Below are 17,111 nucleotides of genomic sequence, written 5' to 3' on the forward strand. Positions count from 1 at the left end.
ATTCTATTCTGTAGTTCATGAAATAAACCAAATTAAATTTTAATGTAAGTTAAAAGGTTTTTTGGGCAGTAGAAACAATCCTTGACACATTTCACAGTCATTATGAGGATGTTAACAGAATATCTGCTATGGCACCCACTTGAATTTGCATTATTGTTATTTAGGGGTTCAAGCGCGTAGCGCTGAAACCCTATTGTAATTGTTAGAAGGGCCAGACCAAACCGTAAGTCGTAGAAACTTGGAGGAAGGCTCGCCCAAATTGGCTTGACGGAATCGCTCATAACTCCTAAACCGTCAAGCTCAAGTGTTTTATGTCGTCAGAACCCTTGGCCCATGTCAGACAAAATCCACTGGATTTGCCATCACCTTGGTGAAATTTTTGGGTATGTAGCTTTTTATTTAAAAAAAACAAACAAAAAACCTACTTTTGCGAACTAGTCCAAGGTTTTTCACCTGATTGGGACCAAATGAGTGCAGGAAGATTCCCTGGAGAGTGTATATCAATAATTAAAAAAAAAAAGTTGAACTTTCTAATCTCTGTCGCAAAAGGACACCAAAACGTTTGATAGGGGCAAGGCTGCCTTTACTAAAATGGCTATAACTTTTTAATAGAATGAGATATCTTTGTCAACTCACAACACGAATGTAAGAGCTATATCTGAGGTCAAAAAAAGGTTCTTCGTGAAAAAAGTTGAGGAGCTTGGCCACTTGTTGGCACTATAACAGGAAAAAAACATAAAAACAGCCATAACTACGCAACTGTTTGTCCTATGGACAAGTGGCTATAAGGAAATTTGCATATCTCAAACAACGTGGCCGCCATAGGCCAATGAAATTTAAGCACCTATTAGACAAGCTTAACAGAGGTCCATTTGAAAGAAACTCGGTGAGCCTGTATGACTTAAGGCCCTGAAGGTCTCTGAGAATTTTGAAAGAAATCAGACACTGGGGGGCAGGCAATATTGCATTTTCAAAGGCTTAATGTATATTGCATGTTTTTTTTTTTTACACATAAGTACAATATTTATAGCATACAATAGGCTTTCTCATTCTTAATGACTTTGTCACTCAAACCCTTTGTTAAATGATTGAGAAAATGTAAAAAAAAAAAAAAAAAAAAAATGACTACTACTTTTGTGAACTAATCCTAGGTTTTTTACTCAATCTGGGGAAAAAACACTGCAGTGCATTTCTTTGGACACTCTAGGTCACTAGTTATCCAAAATATGTTGAAATGTACCCTTTGGGAAGCTATTAAGAGGGTCGTTTAGAAAAGGGGGCCTGTCCTAAATATATACCCAAAAGCCTATAAAGCTTAAATGAAAACTGAAAGCTTCACGAAACCTGGTGAGCACAGATGACAGGTGATTCTAAACAAGCATGCAAAGTTTTAGGGAGATCGGACCACAGTTGGTGCTATAGTCATAAACATTAAAAAACATATTTCTATGGTAAATTACCTGAATTTGCCAAAAATGCTTTTTACTCATTGATGAGGTGCTTACAGGCTTGCTAAATAATATGTAATGTCTTTTTTTCATATGTGCTTAAATGCCTTAAATCACTTAGACCCCAGTAATCACTATATTTAAAGCTATATATATATATATTTTTTAATATATTTTAGATTTGCAATATATCTGCAAATGTAACCATTCTTAACCAGTCTTAACACCTAATTACAGAACATATTGACGTTTTTAATTCAATAAAATTGTTTAATACAATTAATGCTTTTCTTTTTTTTCATGTTAAACTGAAGACTGGAATAATGATACTGAAAATTCAGCCTTGCCATCACAGGAATAAATTGCATTACATATATGGGCCATTGTAGAGTTGAACAATTGGTTCAAAGAGTCAGAAACATCTTTAAAAAAAGTATTTTTCCACAATGCAAATTGTGTAATATCCAAGGTACACATTTGTAGAAATTGTGCAGTTAATTCTCATATTGTATTTTCAGAAAGTTTTAGAATATTTGTCCTCTCCCCAAATTTGTCATACCAAAATAAAATAATATATAATTGCTTAATATATAATTTGCTTACATCTTCCATGTAAATATATTTTTTCTATTTTAATAAAAAGTTTTCAGAGATGAATCAATAACAATTACAATTTTAACAAGATTTCAAGTGTGATTTATGACATTTGTTGTATTTTGAATCCAGTTTTTCTCTGTAAAAGGCAAAAAGCATGTATTGGTAGTGACTGCACATTTTCAGCAGTGACCGTAATGTTTTGGTAGCGACCACATTGCAGAATTTTAAACACACACACAAAAAAAAGATTATTAAAAGGATTATTTTGGGTTCCCTTTTTTCACTAATAAAACCATGATGACATGTTTCCGTTGTGACTGTTGTGGCGGTGAAAATTTTATGGGTTCAGTTGTACACATATAAAACACATAAAAACTAAATGTTTTGGAATAACTCCCCAAAAGAAGTGTTTAATTATAGAAAAATGGTGTTCAGTCGTGACATTTAAAGTTACACAGATTTTTCATACTTTTGAACACATTTACCTCAAAACAATAGGGCTTAACTACTCACCATGTAGCTATGAGAGAGAGTGCCACATAAATTTGTCCTAAATATCAAATAAATGCAGCCTTTGTGAGCATACGAGACTTCTTTAAAAACAAAACAAAAAAATGTGTTTAATGTTAGTGTTAAGGCTTAAATGAATAAAAGCACACACATATGAAAATCTTTTCCTAAATTGCTTTTGCAGGAGTACTTTTATATTGAAAACAGACCTGTCATTCATTGCTTCGCCAGCCTCATGCAATCGTCACATTATCGTGCATGTACTTTAAATGGGATAAGCACGCTGGGCAGTGCATCTGCATGGCAGACCAGTTTACCTTTTAATTTTGTGTGCTATACAGGAGAATTCCTGTGGGATGAGAATGTACTGTTTATCCTTGGTTTATTTCTTTAGATAGACATTGACTGCTTTAGATATCAAAGGTCACAAACAATCCCAGGCTCCTTATTAGTAATCAAGGATGTAGATTTTGACTGAAGCAGGGACTAAGGAAATTAAAACTTGTTTTGTGTTTTGTATAACTAGTACCTTCAAACTCTAGCTCACACAATTGTTTTTGACTTAGAGTTTGAATTCTAATTGTTTTTCTTTTTCTTTGCCTCTTCTTTAAAATTCGATTCATGATTAGAATTTATTCTGTATTAAAACTTTCACATATTTAAGACGGGGGAACAAGAGACGGTGGTTCTCAATAATTGGCCCAGCTCAACAAATATCACTTCATCAATCTGTTCTCAAGTTTGTCAGCGTTGACATTTCAAATCTCCTGAGCCATTTCAGGTTGCGCTGAACACATTGGGGTGAAGTGAACATTGTTGCGAGTTCGTTTGGACACAGGTGTCAGCTGTGGTGACCGCAAGTTTCTCCTCCAGAAATGACTTCAGTGTTGGTTCCCACAGCTTACATCATAGTCTCAAACTAAATGGAAAACTTGTTAATTGGGTTAATCTGTTTTGAAACCCAAATACTGGTCTAATTTTTATTGCCGTCTTAGTTTTTTCATTTTTGCAGAGCAGGTAAATACGTTTTTATAAATCAGCGTCAATCAAAATTAAGTAGCTTTAATGTTCACTGTTGGTTTTTTAATTGAAATAATGCTAGTGGGTTATTTTTATAGATCAGTTGTCAGGCTGTAAAATTGTATTCTTCTCAGCGTTTCCTTGGAAGCATAATTTGAAGACTTGGATTTCTTGAGCACCCTGTTGTTTTAAGTGACTTTTATTGAGTGACTGCTTTTTACCGGGAACATAAACACTGAAAGGTTATTGGTAATATGGATAAATGGTGCAAGGGGTAATACTTCCTGCTGTTTGATGTAGTTCTACATACACAGCATTCACGCATTCATCAGCATGCTCAGCGGGTGCTCGCTTAATTACAGGAAACAACCTGTTGCCAGCTATAGCGGTAGACACATGCTTTTCTGAAAGTTATGTAAATAACCTCGGGGATGAATGATCTGGAAATACTAATTCTGAAGGTTAGAAATTAAAGGAACACTCCACTTTTTTTGGAAATAGGCTCATTCTCCAACTCCCCCCGAGTTAATAAATTGATTTTTACCGTTTTGAAATCCATTCAGCCGTTCTCCTGTTCTGGCGATATCACTTTTAGCATAGCTTAGCATAGATCATTGAATCCTATTAGACCAATAGCATCGCGTTCAAAAATGACCAACGAGTTTCCATATTTGTTGTATTTAAAACTTGACTCTTCTGTAGTTATATTGTGTACTAAGACCGGTGGAAATGCAAAGCTGCGAGTTTCTAGGCTGATAAGATTAGGAACTACACACTCCCATTCCGGCGTAATAGTCAAGGAAGTTTGCTGCCGTAATATGGCCGAAGCAGGCGGAGTATTATCAGAAATGAGTTCCCAGCTAGTTTAGCATTTGCACATGTGCTGCGTGGTATTACTGCTCCTGCTTCGGCCATATTACGGCAGCAAACTTCCTTGACTATTACGCCGGAATGGGAGTGTAGTTCCTAATCTTATCAGCCTAGAAAATTGAAGCTTTGCATTTCCACCGGTCTTAGTACACGATATAACTACAGAAGAGTCAAGTTTTAAATAGGACTAGTATGGAAACTCGTTGGTCATTTTTGAACGTAATGCTACTGGTCTAATAGGATTCAATGATCTATGCTAAGCTATGCTAAAAGTGATATCGCCAGAACAGGAGAACGGCTGAATGGATTTCAAAATGGTAAAAATCAACTTATTAACTCGAGGGGAGTTGGAGAATGAGCCTATTTCCAAAAAAAGTGGAGTGTTCCTTTAAGGGAAATAAACCTGACTTGTTCATTAAATCAGTACACTGGAGAAACACTTTCTCTTTCACTTTCTCTGAACAACTCACAATAAATACTAGGGCTGGGCTATGTCTACAGTGAAGCATTATATTTGGAAAGGCACGGAAATGCATAACACATTCTACAGAACCACTAAAGGTATATGGTTAGCCGCTTGCTAGCAGTAGCCTGTTACATTACAGTATAAGCAGAGTAAGGAGAGACGACTAAGAGGACCATGGAAAATGATTTGCAGATTCTAAGCACCACTGACAAACATCTAATCTTGTAAAATGTGTGGTAAGTACTGCCGCTCCGTATCATGTTTTCATGATGCGTCATCAATGCATTGAACATAAACTATGCCACTGAAGCGAACGAAACTTGCATATTTTGCTGATTTTTGCTGCTAAAATAGTCAATTATTGTCATGTTTTGGACTGTATTAATCGACCAGACCTGGAAAAACATTTGGAGTACTATAGACTGAGAAACGTTATAACAAATCAAAGAGAAGAGTGCAAAAAACTAAGGAACAAAAGGCCTTTGTGGTTACCCTGCTGAAAAAACAGCCAAAACCAACCTAGGCTGGTTGGCTGGTCTTAGCTGGTTTTAGCTGGTCTAACAGCCTGGTCAGGCTGGTTTTAGCTGGTGGTTTCCCAGCCTGCCTCTTTGAATTGGCCAAAACTCCTCTAAAACCAGCCTGCTGACCAGCTAAAACCAGGCTGGTTGACCAGCTGAAACCAGCCAACCAGCCTAGGCTGGTTTTAGCTGTTTTCTTTTCTTTTCATCAGAGTAGTCAAACTGAACCAGGATTTCCAGGGCAAGAATCTTGAAAACATTTGTGTTTGTTAGGGGCCAAGCACCGAAGGTGCATAGGCACCTATTGTATCCGTTAGCGTTCTTTTTCTTCTGCTCTGGAAGTCTATGGCAGCCCATAGAACCGCTTGCGGGAAAGTTGTGTAATTTGGCACACTGATAGAGAACAGTCCCAACATTAACCATAGCAAGTTTGGAGTCTCTAAGTCAAACTCTCTAGCGCCACCACTTGTCCAAAATTTTACTTTGTTTTTGCTAATAACTTTTGAACCGTAAGCCACAGAATCAAAATCTTTTTCTTCGAAAAAGACGCAAAAATGGATGTAAGGCTATATCTCCGTAACGGTTTGGCATATTGAGACCAAACTTGCTGTGTGTTATAACAAGCATGACCTGAGGCTACCTGCAGTGTTTCGGCACAGTGCCACCTAGTGGTCAGGAGTTATGAAAAATGGCTATTTTTGCTTATAACTTCTCAAGGGTTTGGCCAATAATCTTGAAACTGGTCTCATTAGATTTGGAGGAGCATGCCAAGTCGTACCATATCCAATTTTCCCATGTTGTCCAGTTTGCGAGTCGGCCATTTTGAATTTTGTTGTAAAATGCTATATTTTACGAATAAATTGACATATCATTACGAAACTCGGTACGTACCTTCAGCACCATGCCTTGACAGTGCTCAAAAAGTTTGGAGGCAGCGCCACTTTGTGGTCAAAAGTTATAAAGATATTCAGAAAAATGTTAATAACTTCTGTTTAGATTGGCCTATTGTAATGAAACTGGTCTTGATATATTCCTTGGATAATGCCGAGAACATCGATACCAATTATGTCAGAATTGGAATAACTTCCTGTCCGCCATTTTGATTTATGTTGAAAACCTACTTTTGCGTACTCCCCCTAGACCGTTACTCTGATTTTCACCAAATTTGGCTCGGATCATCTTCAGACTGTGCTGACAAAAAATCATAGATTTCGCGTCGATGCCCAGTAGGAAACGGTTTTCGTTTAGTGCATCAACAAATTTGCTGAAAACATGCCAAACTGCATCTGAGGCTGTATCTCTGCAAAGCTTTGACATATTTGCACTAAACTTTGTATGTGCCATTGATACCTCACTCTGACTATGCCACATCAATTTGATAACAGTGCCACCTATTGGTCAAGAGTAGTAAACCATTCATTAACCTTAAATTATTAAATTTCCAAAAATGCTAATAATTATTGATTGCATTAGCCTATTATAATGAAACTGGTTTCAAAAAATCCTTGGGTCATGCCAACGACATAGATACCAATTATGCCAAAATTGGCCGAACTTCCTGTCCGCCATTTTGATTATTGTAGAAATCCTACTTTTTCAAACTCCTTCTAGACCGTTGGTCGGATTTTCACCAAATTTGACTCAGATCATCTTCAGACCATGCTGACAAAAAGTTATGGATTTCGTGTTGATATTTGAAACTGTTTTCATTTAACGCATCAACGAATTTGCTGAAAAGATGCCAAAGCGCATCTGAAGCTGTATCTCTGCAAAGCTTCGGGATATTTGCACCAAATTTTGTATGTGGCATTATCACCTCACAGTGATTACACCACATCAATTTGGTAACAGCGCCACGTATTGGTCAAGAGTAATAAACCATTCATTAACTATCAATTATAAAACGTCCAAAAATGCTAACTGTAGATAGCATTAGCCTATTGTAATAAAATTAGTCTCAAAATATTCCTTGGGTCATGCTGACAACATAGATAACAATTATGCTACAGTTGGCCAAACTTCCTGTCCGCCATTTTGGTTTATTTTGAAAACATACTTTTTCGAACTCCTCCTAGACCGTTCATCCGATTTTCACCAAAATCGAAACAAATCATCTTCAGACTGTGATGATAAAAAGTTATGGATTTCATGTTGATAGATGAAACCGTTTTTGTACAGCCCCACTACAAATTTTAGGCTTGATGCCAAAATGACTCTGAGGCTTTATCTCTGCAAAGCTTTGACATAATGACACCAAACTTTGTGTGTGCCTTTGTCACCTCACACTAAACACACCACATCGTTTTGATAACAGCGCAACCTGTTGGTCAAACGTAATAAGCCATTAAATCATGTCAGTAGGCGTTCTACATTATTTTTCTGTCGTTTTGACTAAAATCATCTTAAAATGGCTTCCTTTCACTCATTGTTGCAGTTGGTCTTATGTTCCATGCCATCCTTAGCTCATTTTCCCTTTGAATGCTTGGCCTGTAATTGCTGCTTGCAGCTATATTTCTTATTATTTCTGGTCAGGTACGTAAAATGTTAGGGTAATATCTTAATTAATACTGCTCGCATGTATCTTTTCCACACATTAAAGGGTTAGTTCACCCAAAATTGAAAATTTTGCCCATTATGTACTCACTCGAGATGCGTGGATGAGTTCAAACATCACCCGAATCCACAGCTTCAAATAAATTATCCACCCTCCACCCACACGAACCTATTTATACACAACCCACACCTGATCGCCATATTGCAATTCTAATACTTAGTTTTGCATAATGATATTATGCTTAATCGCTCCTGCTTTTAAGCCAAATTCACGCTGAAAAGAATAATGTTAATTGACTTCTGGACATCTGGACTCTCCGCTATCTCTGATGAAGTCGTTTGGGTTTTTTCTGTATTAGAGCCGTTCTGAACTTACTATTTGAACACATACTGGATCCTTGGATCCTTTCACAGGGGTTCACCAGTTTAAGAAATATCAGATCGTAAAAATCTTTTTCTTTTCATTTTTAAGGTATTGTTTTCGTTAAAGGAGAAGTCTGGTGTGATATTGACCTAAAGTGTGTTGAATCATGATACCGAGTGTGAACTTCATAGCTCATCTCGGCTTGTCCACTGCAGTCCGAAATCTGGTGTTAGTTAGCCGATGCTAACAACAGGCAATAGGGCATCGGACTAGCCATGTAAATAAATCACTATTTTACACCATTTACGAGGCACAAAGTAGTGCCACTCTTCATTGGTAGACTTCCAAGGGCCCTGACATTTAAAACGAGACACTCGACTTATCGTGACTAAATTCAAGATGGCGGCGACCGGTGATTTTACTAAGGGGAATGTCTGTATAAATCTTCTTGTAAATAAACCACCAGTGCTTTTTCAAAGTTCTCAATGTCTCGTTTTAAATGTCAGGGCCCTTGGAAGTCTACCAATGAAGAGTGGCGCTACTTTGTACCTAGTAAATGGTGTAAAACAGTGATTTATTTACATGGCTAGTCCGATGCCCTATTCACCCTCATTGACAACCTGTTGTTAGCATCGGCTAACTAATGCCAGATTTCGGACTGCAGTGGACAAGCCGAGATGAGCTATGAAGGGTAAGTTCACACTCAGTATCATGATTCAACACACTTTAGGTCAATATCACACCAGACTTCTCCTTTAAAATGTACTAATTCAAATTAGTAATCAATAATAATTATTATTTTACCACTCTGCGCGCCTCCCCTGACATGCTCTTGCATATAAACTGGCAGTATCTGGGGTGAAGGAGTGGACGGAGTGGGCGCATCAGGCGCAATCATCGAATATATTTCAAAGGAAGGTCAAACAAAGGTCTTTACTGGGTGTTTTTAGAGAAAACCACTGCATTACCGTACTCAATAGCATTAACACAAGCATAACTCAAACTTTATCTGGAATGTCACCGTTTCTGTTACTGCAACATTTCGAAGAGGCGAACACCTGTTAATGGTGTCTAATCAAGAATATTTTATGTTGCTGAGTTCAACTAATGTCCCATGGGGTTTGTTTGGCGGTCATCTTGAAATTATGTCATTGCGAGTGGCGAAAAACACAAGTTTTCATAACTCCTGAACCATACAAAATACAAAGACAATTGAACCCATTTTTAAATATAATTCTGACACCAGAAATCAAATCACTATTTACAGGTGAAAAACAGGCAAATAACACATTTTAGGATCATAACAATGTACCTTTTGTTATTTTGTTCCACAATATTCATCTTTCCTCTGTAATGGTAGAATATATAAAAACAAAAAATCATGAGAAAAAGGGGAAAGAGGAAAGTGATCAGACAGACGTGTCTGAACCCCCTATCAAAAGCTCTTCCTCTAATTGTGCATTACACACAGTGTTGGGGTTAGTTACTCAAAAAAGTAATATATTAGGCTACATATTACATATTACTCTCAAAAATAGTAATCCCTTACTTTATTACTCCCTGGAGAAAGTAACTAGTTATATTACTAGTTATATTACTAGTTACTTTTTTTCTTACACAAACCACTGTTATTCTTAACAAAAAAGCAAACATGACCTACTTCGTGCATCCACGGCAGAATGCAAACAAACAAAGCTCCTTTAAAGCTGACATCTCAGTGCATACGCGATCTCATAAAGCTCTTATAACACAATGGATATTATGCACAATTCATCTTTCATAAATGTCTACACTTTGTGTGTTGTGATTCGTAAGCACGCAATATTCAGCACTGTTCAAAACTTTTGAGCAGTGAGTGAATTCTATCTTAAACACTATTGATTGGCGATGCGTTCCATAAATCAGCAGATGGCTACATTTTAAAACATTCGATTTTAAATCGAAACTGCATATTCTTGCGCTTACTAATCATATATGTTGTTCTTGCTGCTTTTGTGCAATAGATGAATAACATTTTTTTGTTTTTTTAGATATTTTATGTTTAGATATTTCTATACACACACACACACGAGTCTCTACCCGCCCGCACCAGCACACGCACTTGTCCATCAAGTTTTGTCCCGCGCCGCACTCTGTTGCGTTGGGTCCCGCGGGTTTGCAGGTCTCTATTTGCAAGTGCCGCTCCGTCTGCTGGCTGCCGGGTGTCGACCAATCGGTGATGGTAATTTAATGATACCTCGTGCCAGAGCCATATAAAAAGAGAGTTGCGACACGCTTTGATCTCGCCGCCGCACGGTCACGTGGTTCATGGAGCTCTCAATAGTTCCAAACAGCTCCGCGCTGTCAATGTGTTTGAATGGAGTTAAATAGGATAGACAGCAGTTTTACTATATTTGCAGCAATTTCGAGTAATTATTGACACATAATGTGCATTGATTGTGTATTGATAACTTCTCTGAATACGCTTTACAATCGCATTTTATTCTGGGGAGTGATAAAGAGACATAATTAATATGTTCTCATACTCTTTGGCAGTCAAATGTGACCAAACACCTTAAGTGTAACTTTTATTCAATTAAATAACTGTAATATATATAGTTAAGTTCTATTTAGTAAATATTTTGAGGAGGTTTTTTTGTACTTAATATGTGCAATAATGATCCTGACCATTTAAAAGATAACATTTTCTAATATAGTATTTAGATTACAGTTAGTGTAATATTTAAGGTTAAATACATCTGCATGTGTATTTGGACATGATCAAACACTCTTTTTTTATACAGTATGTTTCGATTTAACGATTTAATGTTAAATAAAAAAAAAGTAATTTACTCTTGTTTTATGATATTCAAATATACAACATAAGTGAATATTATAAAAGGCAAGCAAAAATGGCATTTAACATAATAGAAAAGATGAAAATAATGTTTAAAAAAACACAAGGCAACGAATTGCATTCAGCATACATTTTTATCGTGTTTCTTGAATGCAGTCTTTACTGAAACTCATTCAACCTCCTACAGTGAGAGAAAGATAGCAGAAAGACTAAAAACATAAAAATATGACAACTAGTATCTGGTTATGGTCGCTATTACGGTGTTTCTCACGTTATCCAGCTGCATTTACAGTTTAACTGTTTATTTTTTAACGATAAACATTAACTATAACACGCTTCATAAAACACCACTATTGGCCAGTTTTTCGAGAGGTCAACTGATGCGTTAAAATGTAAAGAAATGCAGTAATTTCTTCAATATACTTGCGACTGTGCTTGAGAAGCGCTGAAATGAATGGGCTTCAATGGAGGAGCTATTGGTTGTTTGGAACTATTGACCGCTCCATGACACGCTTTACTTCCGCATTCCTCAGTTCCTATGGAAGCCTATGGGAGTGTCGCAACTCTCTTTTTATATGGCTCTGCCTCGTGCCAAACCCAGACCAATCACTGTTCCATTCACGCCCCACTCCCCTTCCCTTCTGTTCTCTGTGTTGTGTGCCTTGTGTGTGATGAAGGTGCTACTGGCAAATGTAACGCAAGTAACTAGCTCGGGAAAACTGTAATAATATTACTTTTTTCAGACGAGTAATGCCTTACACTACTAGTTACTGAAAAAAGTAATATTATTACAGTAACGCGTTACACCCAACACTGATTACACACCCCAAACACTTTACTTGCTTCAGTTTTAAAAAAGGTGATTCAAAAAAGCGATTGTCTCATTTACTGTACTTGATATCCGTGACAGAAGACTAGCTGAGCCAGTTGATTCACCTTATTATTATTAGGCTGTTTGTGATCAGCTGCCAGAAACACATGGTTTGTTGCTTTTATATATTCTACCATTACAGAGGAAAGATAAATATTAACATGAAGTTAGTTTAATGGAACTGTAATTTCTGGTAGCCTACTTACTAACCAGTGGTGAAATGTAACGAAGTATATTTACTCAAGTACTGTACTACTTGAGTATTTCCATTTTATGCATCTTCATAGTTCTATTACGCTACATCTCAGAGGCAAATATGTTCTCACAGGACAGTGACGCTACAAAAAATGATCTTATAGAATATAATGCATTTCTGTAGAATAAACTTTACAAGAGAATATAAAGTAGTTCAATTGAGCTCTACAGCAGTAAAATGCAACACACATTAATGCAGCAATAATATTAATCCAAAAACATTATATAGTGTATAATGGTAAAACACTGATAGGGACCATTTTACTGCACAATACTTCTACTTTTGATAATTCATACTTTCACTTTTACAGTGTGGTATTATAGATATAGATAGATAACCTGAATAATACTTCCACCACTGTTACTAAGTAGCTAGCTATCACTATTTATCCATAATTAAAAGTGCCTCACACAGGTCCAGGGAGTGAATAAAGGCCTCCTGTAGCGAATCAATGTGTTTTTGTAAGAAAAATATCCATGTTTTTAATGTAATAATCACTTTAATCTAGCTTGTGCCAACTGTTGTACACGGAAGCTTCTTCGTGGATGACATATGACGTTGCATTGCGCATGTGCTGTTCAGAAGTGGCAAACTTGCCATAGAGATACCAAAACAAAACAAAGATCACAAATTAGTACAAAATGAGGATTTGAATTATTAATTTAAATGCCAAAACAAGCATAAAAGACAAAAAAATGCTCATTTGCCTTTTGGAAATATGATGATACTCAAAAGAATTGGCCCTTTCCCCTAGTTTTTCATGCTTCGATTTGTAAACATGTTGATGAAAGAAGAACAGACTGGATAATTGCTCTTGTAAAATACTGAGAATCCAATTTCTCTGTTCATCTTTCTGGACATATAGAGAATCAGGCGTGTGTCAGGTGAACATCAACACAATCCTTCTTTCTGGTGTCAAAAACAGCCAAGAATCGCCAAGATGCACAAAAAAACAATGCTTGTGGCTTTCGTCCAATATGTCATAAGAAAGCTGATGCTTCCCACCACTGCATTAGTGAAAAAAAAATGTCAAAATGGTAATCTCTTTGAAAAAGGCATTCTCACATTTCAATAGGGTGCATGCTGTAGCATGGTCAGGATTCGTCTCTCCCTCTGCTTTTGGGGAGGAGCTGCTCTGAGGCGCTGTGTTTGCAGAACTCTGGTGAGTGCTTAAGAGGGGAGATACAGCATTAGACACTAACCTGGTCTGGAACTGGATAGAACCTCGACCTCCATGCAGTGCCAGGAGCTCCTTGTGCAGGGCCTGAGCTTGGCCATGATCCTGGGTGGGGTATTGCACTTTATATGTCTCATGAAGTCTCATGCCGCCTACGGCCGCTACGTGGACACCTCGGGCAGCTCCATGATGGTGCCCGCAAGGCTAGCCTGGTTCCTCCAGGAGCTTCCATCTCTGCTGATTCCCCTGCTTTTGATGCTGACCACGGATGGAAATGACAGCATTGGGAGACACCTGATGCTCTGGACCTTCTGCCTGCACTACTTCCAAAGGTAAGTCCTGATGGGAAAATGTGGGAGATCGTTGATGGGGAAAAATCACCAGTATAAAATGCAAAAAGGCCAGAGCAAACGGATCATTTCTTCATAATGACATTAAAATATCATTACAGCTTTTTTTGCTACCATTTAGAATGCAATGAAACCAAGTATAGTTACGCCATTTCACAAACCTGAATGTGTTTGTTATCTAGCTCACCCAGAACAAATGAGGAAAAAATACCCTTAATCCGAAGACAAAAGGGGAACACACTGAGTGGAATGTTCTAGATTCCTGTTTCTTTACACAATTCTGCTGTGCTAACAATTAATCAAGGCTGAATAATTCGAATGAATCGACAGAAGCTTGATCTTAACAACACACAACAGGTTTGGGAACAGGTGTTGGATTACAAGAACACATAATAACAGAGGAAGTGTAGGCTAATGTACTGTGGGGCAGATGTCCAAAAGACGGTATTTGATATGTATTAACATTCTGGGTTCCAGGTGCTGCATCTACTCCCTTCTGACCAAAGGACGACCATATCCGCTTAATATCATGCTGTCAGGGATAGTGTTTTGCTCTATTAATGGCTTCCTGCAGGCACACTATCTGCTGCACTGTGCTACATATCACAGCACGTGGTTTTCTGATGCCTGTTTACTAGCCGGTAAAACTTGTTTACTGAAAGAATTGCTATTATACAGGGTTGTGTGCTATTCAAAATTGAATTGGGCATTTAAATTGAGGTGTTCAGTTGTCAAGTGAACTTGTATTTAAGAAATTATATTCTAATTTTTAGTATGAACTACCATTGTAATAAAAATAGGTGCTGTATGAAAAAATTAAATATGTTAGTATGGCTGTGTTAATTGTTATAACACTGAACTCTTTTACATCCTTTTTACTAAAGAAAAATATATTGAATCAAACTGAGATACAGTTGAAGTCAAAAGTTTACATACCTTGCAGAAAATAAGGGGGATTTTTTTATTTAGCACTGGTAAGATATTTCACATAAAAGACATTTACATATAGTCCACACGAGAAAATAATACTTGAATTTATAAAAAATGTTTGTCCTGAACAGTTTACTGCCTGCTGTTCTTCAGCATTTTTATATGTTTAAACCCTTTCTAACAATGCCTGCATGATTTTGAGATCCATCTTTTCACACTGAGGACAACTGAGGGACTCATGTGCAACTATTACAGAAGGTTCAAACGCTCACTGATGCTTCAGAAGGAAAAACGAGGCATTAGGATTCGGTGGGGTTAAAACTTTTTGAATTTGAAGATCAGGGTAAATTTAACTTATTTTGTCTGCAGGTCAACATGCAAGTATCTGCTGTAGCTTCTGGAGGGCAGTAATAAAAGAAGAAAATTTGATATTTAGGCAAAATAGGAAAAAAATACACATCCTCATTCCTTTCAAAAGTTTACACCCCTGGCTCTAAATGCACTGTGGTTCCTTCTGGGGCATCAGTGAGCATTTGAACCTTCTGTAATAGTTGCATATGAGTCCCTGAATAGATGGATGTCAATATCATACAGTCATTCCGGTAACAACACAGTATTAGGAATAAAGCGTATGTAAACTTTTGAACGGGGTCATATTTATAAATTCAACTAGTATTTTCTCTTGTGTACTATATGTAAACGTCTTTTATGTGAAATATCTTATTCAGGCTAGTACTAAATAAAAAATAACATGCATTTTGTATGATCCCGCATATTTTGGTAAAATAATTAACATTTTGCAGATTCTGCAAGGTGTATGTAAACTTTTGACCTCAACTGTATATTACATCAAGCTGAGATAAAATGTATTCTACATAGGAATTATTAGTATTAGAGGTTATCATTTGGAATTGCTCAATAATATTTATATAAGGTTATACATGTTTATACAATGGTTTTTAATATGTTTTTTTTATTTTTCTAGGTCTGATAATATTTTTCTTAGGAATGGGAATCAATATTCACAGTGATTACATTCTTCGCAGCCTGAGAAAGCATGGAGAAATTTCCTATAAAATCCCAAGAGGTAATGATATTTTAGGGACTTTTTAATGTCAGCAGCACTCCTCATTTATTATCTTTATCTCAGTCTCTGTAAGCAAACTGCAATTAGCTTCACTGAATAAATGCTAAGCTGATTTATGTGTTTGTTTTAACTGCAGGTGGTTTGTTTGAGTATGTGTCTGGAGCAAATTTCTTTGGGGAGATTGTAGAGTGGCTGGGCTATGCTGTTGCTACCTGGTCTTTACCCACATTTGCTTTCGCCATTTTTACAATTTGCTTCATAGGACCTAGAGCCTATCACCATCACAGGTAACCTAAAAACAATTTAATATCACTTAGAAATGTAAAACATCACTTACAGAAATTTGGTATATCTGGTATATCATTGATTCGGCAAACTGGGTTTTGAGAGTACAATGCAGTGATGCAATAAAATGAGTGTTAGAAAAATACATGTGGTTTTTTAATGTGTTCCAGGTTCTATAAAGAGAAGTTCAAAGATTTCCCCAGATCAAGAAAATCTCTCATACCCTTCATTTTCTGAAGAGCCGTGACAGATAAATGGAGTTTTGTTCTGACAGAAAGGAAAGAATTCATCTGCTCAATTGCTACAGTGTACACCTGTATTTTTAGTTTGTTTTTATAACCTGATTTAGCATACACTATGTAGGAAAAACTCTACAATTTATGACTTTAACATGTTACCAGATTGTTCGTAATGGTTTCGACATCCTGTGTGATAATGGCTTAATCACAACAGGACATTTTACTACAACCTAGTCTTTTTTATCCTTTGTACATTATGTTATCGCAGTTGTTAGTGTATTTGTGCGGAACTGTGTAATTTTTTAAAATACTTTCTACTATGACCGCTTAATATATAGAGAAAACTGTTAGGCTGTTTTGTCCAAAAAGTGTAAACACTGTGTGGCTATGTGGTGTTACTACAACATGAGCATCTTAACTAGTTTTTCACAACAGGGTTGACTGATTTTGGGTTGGGATTATCTTTTTGATAAACTGTGATGGACAGTATGTTTGGTAAACCTGAAAAATTAAATTGTGGTAATGCTAACGATGCAGTATTTCTCTTCATATTTAAAGTAATATATAGGGGACAGTGGGGTGATTTGTGGCAGGGGGGAAGTAGTTCCACCCCTTGTTTCTAGAAAACCATAGAAGAAATTGGTCATGTGACCACATACTTTTGAAGAGCCATCCAATTTACCCATCCCTCAAAGAAGAGAGACACATGAGGGCTAAGCACATTTTAGCTCAAA

The 17,111-nt window shown here is 36.8% G+C and overlaps 1 protein-coding gene across 1 annotated transcript; it reads left to right on the forward strand.

Annotated features, from left to right (window-relative positions):
* Window positions 1–5,000: 5,000 nt before the first annotated feature.
* On the forward strand, window positions 5,001–16,963 carry srd5a2b (steroid-5-alpha-reductase, alpha polypeptide 2b). Its single transcript, XM_073833795.1, has 6 exons — window positions 5,001–5,147; window positions 13,385–13,818; window positions 14,314–14,477; window positions 15,752–15,853; window positions 15,990–16,140; window positions 16,309–16,963. The coding sequence occupies exons 2-6, from the start codon at window positions 13,544–13,546 to the stop codon at window positions 16,373–16,375; spliced, it is 759 nt and encodes a 252-aa protein (XP_073689896.1). The 5' UTR covers window positions 5,001–5,147; window positions 13,385–13,543; the 3' UTR covers window positions 16,376–16,963.
* The last annotated feature ends 148 nt before the right edge of the window (window positions 16,964–17,111 follow it).

This window comes from Garra rufa, chromosome 2, assembly GCF_049309525.1.
Source record: "Garra rufa chromosome 2, GarRuf1.0, whole genome shotgun sequence".
NCBI classification, from domain to species: Eukaryota; Metazoa; Chordata; class Actinopteri; order Cypriniformes; family Cyprinidae; genus Garra; species Garra rufa.